General features: G+C 50.0%; 2 protein-coding genes across 2 annotated transcripts in view; one reads left to right on the forward strand and one right to left on the reverse strand.

Annotated features, from left to right (window-relative positions):
- LOC126569311 (uncharacterized) overlaps positions 1–15000 on the reverse strand; it is a 58216-nt gene that overhangs the window by 25975 nt on the left and 17241 nt on the right. The window lies entirely within an intron of this gene.
- On the forward strand, positions 1865–4495 carry LOC126569312 (uncharacterized). The gene is made up of 2 exons (XM_050226296.1): positions 1865–2396; positions 2462–4495. The coding sequence occupies exons 1-2, from the start codon at positions 1906–1908 to the stop codon at positions 4410–4412; spliced, it is 2442 nt and encodes an 813-aa protein (XP_050082253.1). The 5' UTR covers positions 1865–1905; the 3' UTR covers positions 4413–4495.

Here is a 15000-nt window from a genome sequence, read left to right on the forward strand (position 1 = left end):
CTTGCGCAAGCATTCCCGGGACACCCGAGATCAGTTTAAAAATGTAAATCCTCATCACAATCGAATGCATTTGGCCCGTGAAAGCATTTCTCCCTGGTGCTGCTGCTGCAACAGCTGCACAACAGCTAACCCCCGGGACCGATTTGGGATCGACAACGGCGCCTTCGCCGCTACCTGAAACGGAATCTAGTCATCCGGATCAATTACAGAACCCGCAATGATGGCCGGAGGGTGATGGCCCGCTCTATGTACCTCTCGGTTACCTTCTCCTCTCGCTGAATGTCACGTGTGCATCATTGCTCATAGCATTACGCCGCATGATGTTGTGCCTCCAGTTCCAGAAGGGGAATTGGAAATGGAATCTATGTCGCCCCACCAGAAGCATAAGGTGTGCCGGCAGCTGGGCTTCTGCGTGTGATTTGTGGGAACTCAAACACAATATGTTTTGAGGTGTGTGATTTAGAAATGAAATTGAGTTTCAGAGTTGCCTCGATTGTGAAATCGCTCTCCTAATGCCGATAATCAAATTAGTCCATCACCAATGTTCGCTCCGGTTCGAACGCAGAGCATGATCCATTGTGCATTGTGTGCTGCTGTCGCATTCCTGCCATTGCGTGCGCTTGTTGAAAGCGGAATTCTTACAACATTTATCGTTTTCCCAAACGAAAAACATTCTAAAACCTCGTTGCCCAATGATCGGGCGTGCGAGCGCGTGTAGCACATCGTCACATCCATCTCGAACCGTGCGTGCTTATGGGCCGGATTCCAAAAAGCTGTCCGATCTGTCATGGTCTTTGAGAAGACTTATCGGATCGGATCGGATCGAACGGACGGGTGCGTGTCTGCGCTCAAGCACCTCCACTCTAATCTGCGTCATCATCGCACCCAGAGCAAGTCAAGGCGAGGGAGTTCAAGTGCATAAATTGCCGTAAACGCGAAAGACACGTGCGCATACACGACGTCTCGCTTGGCTAGATTCTGCCTAGTTTCCTGCTATCCGTCAATCGAGCAGTGATCGGCCAAAAATGTGAATAGCTGAAGGTAAATAAATAGGAAGAGTAGCACTAGGGTTGATCTTCTACGGCAGAACAGAAGAGAATGACGCTCGTAGGCTATGTTTCCGTTCAAATAAACAAGTTTCGTTCTTTGGACGCATTAAGCCACGTTGATGAGACCCCTGATGAAGCGACTAGGCCGCTGTTCGCTGTTGGATTATTTCGCAGAAATCCAACAGATTTATGCATCCTGATGCTGCTGCTGTTGATGAGGATCTCGTTTCGTTCGGCAGCGCCATACCAGACAGCAGGCAGCAGCAGCAGCAGCAGCAGCAAACTGGTCTTTTCTCGCGGATCGTTACTGGTGGATTGATTATTATCTTTAGGCTAACCAATTCACGCCGGCGACAGACCGGAATGCGCGTGATTTAAATGGCGTTCATTATGTTTTTTCTAGTTCTGCGTACCATTAGCTCTATTTCTTTACCATTTTAACGAGCTAAATTTGGCTTGTTTTTTAGGAAAAGATTTTCTTTTTTGAAGCTTGAAACGTCTAGGATGGCATTTCTGAAACAAACGCAAAGGATACTAGACGATATTTGCAGAGGCTGTTTAGCGTCAGGGGTGACTTGTGAGAAGGATGACTCATGCCAGCGATCGGTGATTCCCTCATCGCGATGATTTGGTACTTCCCCGGCTTGGGGGCAAAACAGGCTTGTGCCAGATTCAAGTCGCCATAAATACGGCTCCATCCGTAAGGTATCCATCCGTAAAAAAAAAAAAGATTCAAGTCACCACAGGTGGACCTGGAGTTCAGAGGCTACAAAAGGAGCCAACAACCGTTCGCACTAGCTCAGACGAACGAAAGATCGCCAACGATCCGGTTCTCGAAGAGGTTGTTTGAACAAACATGAAGCTTCTGCTTCCAGTATTGCTGTTCACCGTGGTGGCCCTCACCGGAGGGCATCGACTGTTCAGCGAGACCATTCCGGAGGATTACTATCAGCGCCGAGATCTCAGCGATTGCAGTGAGCGGTTCCACAAGCGAAGGATCTTCAACACCCAGTGTTTGATATTCGGTGGTGAGCTAGTGAATGTGACCGAATTTCCCCATATGGCCGTGCTTGGTTGGGCTGGAGAAATGCCAAACGAACCGATCCGCTGGATGTGTGGTGGCTCACTGATAACGGAACGTTTCGTACTGACGGCCGCTCACTGTGCATCTGACGACAATAACGAGGCGCCACGGTATGTGCGGTTAGGGGATGTAAATCTCGCGTCCAGCGACGATGATGAATACGCGCAGCAGTTTGAAATCATGCGAATCATTCGCCATCCCAATCATCGTTACTCGCGCAAGTATTTCGATCTGGCGTTGGTCGAACTCAACGATACCGTGAGGTAAGTTCTCGGTGATACGATGTAGGTCAACCAGTATCTTATGATCGTTTTGTTTTTGCCTACAGACTCAGTGAAGGTGTCTGCCCTGGGTGTTTGTGGACAAAACACCAACAACCGGACAATGATTACGAAACGGCTGGATTCGGTGCGACCAGTTTCGGTGGCAGCCCGATACCGGACCTCCTGAAGGCACGACTCCACGCCACGGATCATAAAGAGTGTGAGGAGCAATTTCACAACACCCGAGGACTCGCCGATGGTATTGCCAAGGATCAATTGTGTGCCGCGAATGCGCAATCCGATACATGCCAAGGTGATTCCGGTGGACCGTTGCAAGTGACGTTGTCGAGTTTCTTCCACCACCATCCGTTTATTGTTGGCGTTACATCGTTTGGGCGCGGTTGTGGTACGGGATCACCCGGTGTCTATCAACTGCTAGCTGATCACATACCCTGGATCGAATCGGTAGTGAATGAAACGATGAATCCACTCCATTGTACCAGCAAATATTCGTACTTTCGACACTGGAAGAACCTCATTCCCGAGTGCTTAATCCGTGATGCTTACGTGAGCCGTGTGCGTATTCTGTGGCCTGACGGAGTGACTGGATCTTCGGACACGTGCAGTGGCACCCTGATCGATTACAACACGGTCGTTACCTCGGCAAGGTGCATTCGTTCCGGTGGAGACATCGGACCAATCGAGGTGGAGCTAAAGGATGGAAACGAAATCGAGCGAACGAAAATCGTCGAGATACAGATCCATCCCGGGTTTCGGGATTCCTCGTATCTGAATGATGTTGCTCTGCTTCGTTTAGAGAAGTACTTGCAACCCGATCCACAGTTCGCACCAAGCTGTATAGCGCTACCGGAGACGTCAGAGGTTTGTGCACCAGGACAAACACACGATCCCGTCGCTTGTTGGGATGAGTTCGCGAAGAAGACCAAGTCCAAGCTAGTGGCTCGCGAGTGTAACCATGGAGCATACGGTAACATGACTGTTAGGCTCGTGTGGCCGTCTTTGACCATCGAAAGAGTGTGTGTAGGGATGCTGATTAAGCTGAATACGGTTATCAGCTCGATAAGCTGCATGGCAGAGGCTGGTACCGAGCCTCCGTTGCACATCGAGCTTCCTACTGGCGAACGGGTGAACATCGTCAAGATATTGAAACATGCCGGCCATAAGGCAAATGACCGATCGAGAGACACAGCACTGCTACTGCTGGAACGTGATCTGATCGAGCATAATGCGCTTGTTCCTTTTTGTATTCGTCAACAGCATGGTAGTGACATGCGCTACGTGTCCGTTCACGCTCCGTACGGCGAGAGTCGCACGTTCTCAAAGGGAGATAATGTTTACTTCCCTCTCGTGAAGCGTTGCAGTGATGCGGTTGCTAACAACTTGACGACGTTGTTCGATCAAAGCCTGCCAGATGGAACACGGCATACGTGCTGGGATGTCAATCGACAGGTGACACCGGGAGTCGTTATACCGGAACATGGTGCCGGAGTGCTGGACAGCACTCATCGATTTATCTATGGACTGACAACATACGCCACGGACTATGGTTCGGTGGAGCCAATAGTAACTACCAACCTAACCAGCTACATCGACTGGATAACCCGCTTTGTCCTCTATCGACCTCCAACCGAAGCGGGTCTGGTGTTCCGAGGAGATGGTATGGATGAGTTTGAGCTCGGTAGCGAGTGTACCACACATGCCGGTACCCGAGGGAACTGCATGCCAGAGTATATGTGTGAGGGAGAAGTGACCGCCCACCAGGGAAACGCCAGGCAGATCAAGATCTGTGGATTCGAGGATACGATCAGCTATATCTGCTGTCCCCCAGAACATCAACAGTTCCCGCTATTTCAACCAATTAAACCTGTGCTTCTTGAGCGACAGCTTCCGATTTTACCTTACGAAAACTACCAACCAGAACCACTAGCACCTTTCGATTCCTTCTTCTTCGAAAGGCCACTCTTGCTGAATGCCACCCTTGAGCGATTAGAATAAATCATCTTGCGACTGATAGGTTAAGGTCTAGGCTTAAGCTATACTCGCCACGATACTGCCACTCGATTCAGCTGTTGTGACATACCTGTTAAGAGAAACAAGAAGAAAAAAAAAACAAAACTCGACATTAGTAACATTCTCGAACATTGTAATCTTAATCGCCTAAAGTATAAGCACATCAATCTTGCATCGTAGGCCATTTGCTTCACTCGAGGCCGCAAATCCGTGTTCCTCCTTTTTTTTAAACGCTCGATCGAGACAAAAACGAGCGTCCGTTTGTTTGCTACCGTCTTTGTCTAGCTCTGTGCGTTCGCTGAATGCATATATATGTGCCACGCCGTAACCTCAGTCTACCCAGCCAGCCAGACACCACCCCGCCAGAGCTCTCACGCCTTGCGCTTGTGACACATTCCGCACATAACCGGCCGGCCGTCCGACTGAAGAGAGACAAATCGGAACCTTGGCTCATACCCCTTCAGTTCGATGGCCTCTCCTCGGGCGAGACGCGTGCGCCCGTTTTTGAGGACATCGAGGAAACGCGCTGGTGGCCAACAAGTCTAGCACAGCACAGCAGTCTAGCTGCTGCAGATGGCTTGGCCTACTCTGTGGTGACTGTGGGCGACGCGATTCGATGCCAAATGTATGTCTCTGCTTTGCCTTAATTTTCTAAATCATCCGCCTCTCACTGCGTCACTAACGCGCGCGCGCGTTCTCAACCACGTCTGAAATTCCCACCAAACCGCGAATCGGGACTGTCTGCACCACATTGTGCTGGTCTGTGAGATATATTTATTTGCATTTCATGGAGCTCTGCTTCCATTCTGAAATGCAGATGCCGAGCTAAATGATGCACAGCATATTAACGCACCGGTTGGTGTCGCGAATTGGGTTGTTTGGAACGCGAACTTGATGCTGTGTCCTGATTTATGAAATTCACCTTGCACCAGAAACCAGATGGTTACGAGCGTTTCGAGAGGGCAATGGTCCCAAGATAGCGAGCATGCGATATGCAGTGCACATGGAATGATAGGGCGCCACATGTTTGAAGACACTTCTTTTTTTTTGCCCTCGATGGTGGTTTCAAATCCACAGCAAATGAGCCATACAACAGCATCCAGGATGGCGCTGGAGTCGATGGAAGGATTGCTCATCTGTCCATGTTGCTGCTGCTGCTGTTGCGCTGCATTAGCATTTAATGAAGTTGTCGTACTGTGTAGCATATGCAGTGCTGGCGCCTTTTTGCAACGAGTTGCTGACTTTGCATCACCACCAGCGTCGAACGTCCTGCTGGTGTGTTACTCCGATGGTCCTGGAGATTCCCAGGGACAGAAAAACCTCCACCAGACTGCCCGAGAGAGTGACTGCTGCTGAGCGCTTATGATAACATAATGAACATGTCAGTATTCATAAAGTAGACCACCGGCTGAGCCAGAAAGGAGTGAGATCATCGACCGTTCTCCATCCTTCCGGGCCCCTCTCCTACCGAGTGCCAAATTGAGCGATGACGGAATCACGGCGTTTTTGGAGAGGTTAATCTCCTGGCTTCCGGTCGTGTGTGTCCCCCGCCTCCTCCTCCTTTTCAAAAGTAGCCATTTGTCGTTCGTCAAAAGTGTAAAAATAACAGAAGCGATATTTACGAGATCTGCTCAGCACCAGCACACGAAACGATCGCCGCTAGAACCACACTAAATCAACATGAGCCGCATGGGGGCCTGCTGACGGTTCACGCTCTGTTTAGATCATAAATTCGCCTCCAAACAACTCCTGAAATACTCGATTCGCATGTTTAATCTGCAAATCTGACTTCTGTGGCCTGAGCTGATTAGTGCGCCCACTGTCTGTGTCTTTGGCACCTTCATCACCACCTCGTTAACACACCGGGCAGGCAGGCAGACCGAATGCCAAACATCTTAAAACCAAAAAAAAAAGTCCGGCTCGATAGCGCGCCGGACGCGTAAAAGAAAAACCTCGAAGGACGCCTCGCTGTGAGTCAATGTGCGAGCATAAGCTGTTGCCATTAAACTTCCTTCGAATGGGGACGAGACAAGCGCGGACCGTGGCCGACGACAACCGGGCATGATCAAGCCAATTATGCGCGGAGGGTGGAATGATGATGATCGCTCATGTATCTCTCGTTGCGGTCGCGTTACTTTCGGCGACGTCCGCGTCGTCGTCAGCGATGAGTGTTTCGCTTCCTTCCTTCTCTCCCTTCTGTTTCTTCTTCATCTTCTACAATTTAATTTAATTTTATTCGATATCGTAAACCACCTGTCGACGAGGAACGGAGGGGTGGCCGGAGACACACGAACGGACGGAGAGTGGCACGGATTTTCGGTGGGTTCGTTGGGAGGCTCGCGCTTTAAGCGGATGGCGCAGCGTGGCGTTTATTTTGCGCGCGACTTGCGTCGAAGGGGGTTAATTAGTTGATGCTGAGTGCTGACGGTGTCGGTTTGCTTTTAAAACAGCAAGTGTGTATGGGCACGATCAAAAATAGTCCCACCACCAACTCCACCACCACAATTTGGTGTTCTCATAAATGTCTGAATTCCGATCATGCCAGCATGACGGATGGTGTGGTCTCGAAGCAGCTGATTGCACACGAACCGATTTCATAAGATGTCAACACATTTTATGGCGATTGTTTCTAGCTTTAAGTGAATTTATTTTTTTCATTCAACAGCCACCGCCATATCATCCATATCGGTTTTTGAATAACAAGTGACATGGCATTTGACCTCAACAGTCGCCAACCTGTTTTTTTTTCGGGGCGAGAGTCCACTGCACGGCCTACTGATATTAAAACCCACGGTAGCTTTGCTTGTGCAACAACAGAGCATGCACACTACGCGATCGCACCGCGGCAACTTCAACTTTCACGCGCTGCTGCAACAAAACGCATCGAATCGAGTAAACATCGAACAAGCGGTGGCCCCAACACGCACGGTATGCAACAATGGTAGGCATCAAATTAGTCAATATTTGGTCAGCTTGAAGGAGAACGGGGCAGACTGTCAAAACACTATCTAGCACGCACGCTTTTTATCACACAAATGCATGCATGTGAGTGCACTTGCAGGTCGTAGAGGTCATGCTTGCACTTGCAGCAGTAGCATCCGTTGCTGACGCTGCCGCTTGGATCTAATCGTAGTTACCTGTGACAGCCGCCAATCGCGATATCCCAAGGATACGGCCCCGGAATCGATCGTGTAGATCGCACTGGTCACTCCTGGCTGAAGCCACGGTGGGCGTCTATCTCTACTGCTTCCGTACATCATCACTTCCGACCGAATAGATTTACGGATGTTGTGCAATCGCAAACACACAGAAGGGACAAACAACAGCGTCTGAGTGATGTCGTCCACGCGGCTTGGGAATCGTTCCACAACTAACTCCGTCCTCAGGACGCCCAGGAGCCTAAAGCCTGCGGCCTCCAAAAAAGTTCGGACTCCAGGGCATCTCGAATCTTCTCTCGTGTGTGCACACAGGCACACATACCCTGCAACATTCACTTTTCATGCCAAAGTCGTAACCGACCGACGATGCCGGCCACGGAGACGATTGAGATTTATGCTACCTGGTCGGATGGCTGGCTGGCTGGCCAGCCGGTTGGTGCAAAAGTTTACCATTCCGTGGGTCTGTTCGCGACAAACTTCGCGTCCAGTTCGGCCAGCATGCGTGCGAGCGAAACGAACTGAGCGCCTCGCGGCCTCGCGATCGAGATTTTTATTTCCTTTCTTTCGCGCAATCCACTGTCCTCCACGGAGGCAGAATGGACCCGGTGGATATCGTGTCACCGAGGGTGATTTAATTATTCGTCCAACCGAGGGAGTCGATTAATCTTCGACGCGCCGCGTCTGGCGTCTGGTAAAGGCTTTTGGACATTTGGTACCCAAAAGGTCGTTTGATAAAATTGAAACATTATCTTCAGGACACGTGGCATCGATGGCGCAATCCGTGGTTAGACGACGCAAAAGCAAACTGTTTGACCGAATGCGAATGCAACCGGATTCGTGATGCACAGGAAAAGTGATTGTTTCTTTATCAACGCAGCACAGGACAGGTTTCTGGCCACCGGTTTTGTGGTATTCTGTTTATTTTCCCGCTGCACCCCACTCGCGCCTCGTCTTCTCGTTCGTCGTCGCCTTCATTATTTTGGCAAAACGGGGGAGGATCGGTTGCGAATGACCGCGGTGATGTCGTTTGTTAAGAACAGGTTTGGAGAGTTTTTTTTATGCGGGGGGTGGGACGTTTGGACGATTGCATCGGTGCGGCCTCGTTAGGATACGATTCCGGGGGATGCTCAGGTGGTTTGAAGGTTCAAGTTGAAGGTCCCCCCAACCCCGACCGAGAGGACAAGATGCTGTCGAAATTGATCGTGCTCGCCCGGTTTGCTTTCACAATTTCCCAATTCAACGATTTATTTCGAGTTTAATTTATGATACACCACGAAACCTTTTGTCGGATTTTCTTTTGTTTGTGGCATCGTGTTGGGCATGACAAGCTCCGGGATGCTGGATGTGATCAGTGAGTTGAATCTCCTGGAAATTAACACTCCCGCATAAGGTAGTGCGCGTTATATATGCCCTGTCGTTATCTTGGCTTTTGACCATTTACAACGAAGGCCGTGAATCAGGTGGCATTACGCCGAGGATCATTCGCAGGCGCAAACCGCCCGAATCCATTTACGAGATCGACGTTCCAGTTACCCAAAGCTTGACTCACCAATTGCCTCGTTCGTCTAAAGCACGCCCTACGCCTTGTACGAGTATAAAACCTTCCTAACACCATCATTCCGCGGTGGCCAATGATTGAAATGCTACAGAACTTTAACATCATCCACAGGCCGCGACGACGTCGTCAGCGCCATCATCACATGGCAATCCTATCACGCCATCCGAGCTCGCATTCGTCGTACCGCGAGTGTGGATTTACATTAATATCCACGCTTTTTTTTGGGGGCCAAAGTGTATGGTGAGACGAGTGGCCGACGTTGAGTAGCGTTGGGCAAGGTTAGGTATTGACGAACCAAACGAGACTGGAACTCGAGATGAGCACTCTGCTCCGCGCTCCGAATGTCCAAACCTCAAAACCATAGGCCGCCTAGCTGGCCTATGGGGTAATTAAGATTACGCTCGAGCGGACGAGGAACCACGTTGCCAACTAGGGAACCTGTTTTCACGTCGCGATCCAGCAAGGCTGCCAAATCGCGACGCGTCCACGGCAGAGAACCTGTGCCTGTGAAAGAGCCATTTTGAACGTTTCGAGTTGAGTTGGCGATTCCAGCGAAATTTGATAGGATTTCGGACATTCCACGGAATCCATTAGCCATACACACATACTGGTGTCCGTAAAGCAGCTTGGCGCGGTGCCACCGTTCGTTTGTTTGTCCGGGAGTGAGATGATTTGCATTGCAAATTTCCACCAAATTGCGTTAGGTTAGTGAAAGAAACTCCATTTTCAATTGGAATTCTCGTTCAAAATAGAACCAGGAATAGGACCAGGACCAATATTGAACTCCCTTTTGGTAGAGGGCGGCTGCTCATTCGTATTCGGCGTCAATAAGCGAACCAACTTTGTCACCAACGATCGATCATATATTGTCGCACCGGTTCGTTCTGTGCCACCGGACTGGACAAAACTTTCATTCCAAACCCCTCAATCGGCCAGCGACGGGAAGCCACGCCAGCTTAGTTCGTGTGGTTTTCGAAAATCAAAGAGAACCTAAAATCGGGGTCGCGTAGCATCGGCATCCGACCGGAAAATGCGTCAATTAGTAGCACGGTCACGTTCGGCGCCGGACGCACCGTTCGGGCGGCTGTCCCTACACACAGGTGATTCGGGTCTGTGAGAACTGACCATCTGTGACTCTGTCGGACCCAGGAGGACCAATGAAATTCGATCGAATCGCCTCGCCTCCTTTGACCTCGACCCAAAGTGAGGTTATGACATTCGCCTTCGGGCAGATTCGGGTGGCGGCTGTTAAACATCCGGCAATACGGTTCACGTGAACGTGATAAGTTTTGATAAGCACGGTCATAAGACGGGAAAAGGGGTTCCTAGTTCTCCCAACTTTCCCGAGTGCCTAAAAGGTTTGTAGCGATGTTGGTGATGACAGCACATTCGATGTAACATCGTCGTCGTCGTCGTCGACGTCGTCGTAGTGATCATCATCAAGCGCCACCATCAATTTGTGGAAGAGGTGCACTGCCACTGCTTCCTCGCAAAACATCGGTGCCATCGGTAATTTACTACTCCACCGCTCAGCGGAAGAAGTTTGGAAGAAGTTCGGAAGCACCCGGCATCCACCGCGCAGGAATGGTCCTTGGTAAGATATCTGCATGGTGGTCGGTGGCCGGTCTTCTGCTTTCCATCGCTCCACTCCATTAGCGCTCGGTGTGCTGTAATGCCCTGGCCTAGATTCGCCTCACCGACTCTTCATCAGCTCATAGAACACTCCCGAACCGAACGTCTATCGTTTGTCTGTAAACAACTTCTATTAGGAACTCGGGTGGTTGAGTGACAGTAGTTCGACCTCACACTTTCTGGGCTGGTCAGAACAGATTCACTGCATGGCATGGGCACGGTTACAACACGCCAGTTCGCCAGTTGCATCTCGAGATGGACCAGAATTGGGGTCATCCTCTCGGGGGGCAAACAAGCGGCACGTGCTCTTCACAGAACGTTCCGACAGGATTTTCAATTGGATCGCACTGATTTCGGTGTGTCTGGTACACGGTCGGTGCGTTTGGCATAACAGCATCTTCATCTTCCCGCCAGCCAGCCAGCCAGTGGCATACCAATTGAGCCCGCGCGCGCCCGCGTTCCAGGTCATTGGATTGGAATGAAAGAAGAACATTATTAGCATATTTCCCAGTGCTTTCTCCACATGCTCTGCAGGGCTGTGTGACAGTTTTTTTTTTAATAAAAATCGAAAACGATAATATGCGGAGCATGTTGTCGCGGTCGCGGCTTGTCCGTGGACTACGATTCCAGATGTCGAGCATCGAGCGTGCGCTTCGAACGCACCGACAAAGGGGCTCGAATCCCGATATCGATCCGTGTCCGTGTCCCCGGCGGCAGGGAAGGTGGTGTATGGTTGCCTCTTCGTCAAGAGCGCCCGCGATAGTACCCGCGCCTCGTGCGCTCGCGTCAGCATAAATATGTTTATGCTGATGCGGTGAAGGCGGAGTGTTCCCGCGCTCTCCAGCCACCCATCCAGCCAGCCAGCCAGCTAGTATGTTGAGGTGGTCCATGTTTTGTTTGTTTTTTTATTCCCGTTCCTCCCGTTCCTCCTCTCCCGGGGTGCGGTCTTGGACAAAATGTTGTAAAAATGTGGAATCGTAGCGCCGATGCAGTGCGGTCTCGGAGCACACCACGGTGGCGGTGCCTGTTTGCTTCTCGTGTCGCGTATGTCGCGGCATGGTTCGCCCGAAACCGACAAGTGGTGGTGGTTATTCTCCTGCGTGTTGGTTTATGTTGTTCTTCAGTTCCCTTCCCTCTGCTTTTGCTTCTGCTTTTTTCTTGTGCCCCTTTCTCACACGTGCTGTAATCCATCCATCGCATGGATTATGATGAAGAAGCATCACCATCATAGCATGCCTTGTGTGGTTCTGTGGTTTTTAGGGTCATAAACCGAACGCCGCAGGCGCACAAAAATCATCAACGAACGATCGAACTGGAGTGCATCACGATCCGGGCCTTTTTGATCGCCCTTTAGCTGCTCGATTGTTTATTGAAATCAAGAGTTTGATAAGAATTGTGAACAATGGTTCGACCGGAAAATCCCGTTATAGCTTCATAAAAAGTGCTTCCTTCTCACACATTTGTTATCCCTTCGCAAGGTTAACCAGTGTGAGCTTTCTGTGGAGAAATATGTAAATCGGGATCAGGATTTCCATAGAACAAGCGCATATTGCCTATTGGCCCGCTGTCAGGCTCAATTTGCCACCGTGTCTCAGCATAATCTGCGTCACATTTGCATAAACATATTTATTTCATTTGTTAGCTCACCAACCAACCTGGCACTGGTGTGATGACGTCCTTGAGGTGCGGCGCCTCGATATCGTCGATCGATCCCGGACCCCCCCCCCCCCCCCCCCCCCGGGTTGTGAATTGCAGTTGCAGCAGCATTGCTGTGGTGACTTCCGGCAGCCTTCAACTCGCCTGCGGGCTGTATAAAGCCGCGATTGTTGGTTCACTTAAAAGTGCGATAAGCAAATATATTAAACGTCGCTCCAGCACCGCTACGGCGTAAGTAGCACCGAGTGTGTACACTTGGCAAACAAAACCTTGCGCGACCTTAAACAGGCCAGCAGGAGGCAGAAGGAGGAGTGCTTGCATATGTCTTTGCGAAACAATGTATTCCCCATTTTATTCATTCATCGAAACTTGCGATCCGCGTCTGGAATGAGAAGAAATCTCAGCAGAAGACCGCACTGCGCGTCTTCTGGAGCACTTATTGATGGATTAGATGGTGGCATGGATCCGCTCTATTATTTATTGTCCACGGTTCATATAGTTACTTTTTTATTATTCCTTTTTGTTTTGGGAAATAAAAGTGTCAACCGAACCCTCGCGTACTCGGTACCGTTGGGTGGCCACAGCACCAAGTCGATCGTCCGCGACAATCACAATGCGAGCCACTCGAGCCAACGCAAGAAACGAGATTTACGACGATATGCTGTAAACAAACCAATTTGTGGCAATAAACTGGGAAGACTCGGGGAGAGTTTTAATCTTCGTGACGATCTCGTCGGGGGCCACTTCACGCGCGGGCGCGCGCGCCCGTACGATCGTGCTCCATGCCATATCGCGCTCTGTGCGCTATCAAACTAGGCCAACAGAAGAGGTCCAAATTCGGTCCACCATCAGCATTCGGGGTGGTTTATGGTGGTGGGCCTAACGAGATGCCAACTTCTCCACATGATCTCTTATGATGCATGGCAGAAGTTATGCTTGATCGTAAAACATTATGATCTTGCGAGTGCGATCGTTTTGATGGATGATGATCCAAGACAAAAGCCACGGCTCTCAAGATCGCACTCGCAGCATCGCACCCTTAGCAACGATCGTACCGCTCGAGGCTGATCTAGTTTAACGATTAGCATCGCCATGCTAATGGTTTCGAGACAGACACCGACGACCGTTCGTTAATTATCTCCACAGACCGCACGGAGCACGGAAATAGACCGCACGGAGCACTCCGCAAAATTAGTGAAGAACCAAGAACTTGCAGCTGTCTTAATGTACAAATAATGAAAATCTGATTATCACAGCCGCACGAAATCGTTCCGGAGCAACCAAGGGACGTTGCGCACGGTCTTCTTATCGTACAAGAACCCGCCAAGCAGCACTAGTAGCAGCACCGTTTGTGCAAACTGTTGGCCGTAGTGCCGGACACGCACTGCTGGCCGTCTACAACTGTTTATCATGTTTAGCATGGCGTCGCCTAGCGTGCATTCCATACTGCCTGGATCCAGTTACCAGCAAACGAACCAGCGCGTCCAGACAGAGCGGACGATGGCTTTAAAATTATATTTAGATAATGATTCCTGTGTAAAAAAAAACACAAAAACCGCCACGACACCACCTTCGAACAAATCGTCTAGTCGAGCGGCCCCTCCCTGGGGTTTGTTGTTATCGAAAGCCTCGGCTTATCGTCTGTGGTGCGTGTGGACCACGCTTTCCACTAATTTAATGGTATAAATTGTTTATGTTATTAGCACAGTTCCCATTCGGAAAATGTCATGCCTGCGTGTTTCATAACGGCCGCCGAAACAAAACAGGGAAGCGTCGGTTGTTTTCGCCAGGAGGCAGGTAATGGTATGCAGCGATGATAAGCGATGTTGTTGTCTACCATTTTTCTGTTTTTTTTTCTGCATGACCAAAAAGCGTTTAACTTTTTCTTTAGAACGCAGATAGAAAGGGGATCGCGCCGCGTCAGAGCGATGAGTTATGTTGCTTGGGGAGAGAATCATGTTACTCATCTCGCCACATCTTGGTTGAGCGCGATTATCTACCACGGAATCGCGAGAATCGTGCGAGATGTAGCGAAGATCGCCGTCGTACATCATGCCGATCGAAATATGTTAATCAGCGCCGTATGTACGATCATGGTCGTCTACTGGCAGGGACATGTCTCTAATGTGCGTGCGTGGGCTCTTCAGGCCCCGTTCTTACGCGAGACAAGGCCCAGCATCGTCTGCATGTTCATTTCAATTGGCATGCATCTTAATGACGAATGGAACAACCGCAACAGCTAGCATAAATCAGCGAGAAGCATAAAATCTTTTAAATATACATAGAATTTATCACCCCCCAGATCAATTTGCAGCTATAATGGTCATTATAATGGCAGCAAAAACGCATCCTTTCAGGCGCGAGAGTTTGGTAAAACGATACGGGAAGGAAGAATCGCCAAAAAACACGTTTTGCTATTTGCTGTCGAGCATGTTATGCGAGCATGTTTGTGATTTGCTTAAATTAGTTGCCAAATCCCTGCCGAGTCGGGCGCCCGGCTGAGTGTGACTTAATTTGAAGGCAATTTGCCACCATGCTGTGCGTGCGTGGCATGCCGCATGAAGCATAA

This window comes from Anopheles aquasalis, chromosome 2, assembly GCF_943734665.1.
Source record: "Anopheles aquasalis chromosome 2, idAnoAquaMG_Q_19, whole genome shotgun sequence".
Taxonomy (NCBI): Eukaryota; Metazoa; Arthropoda; class Insecta; order Diptera; family Culicidae; genus Anopheles; species Anopheles aquasalis.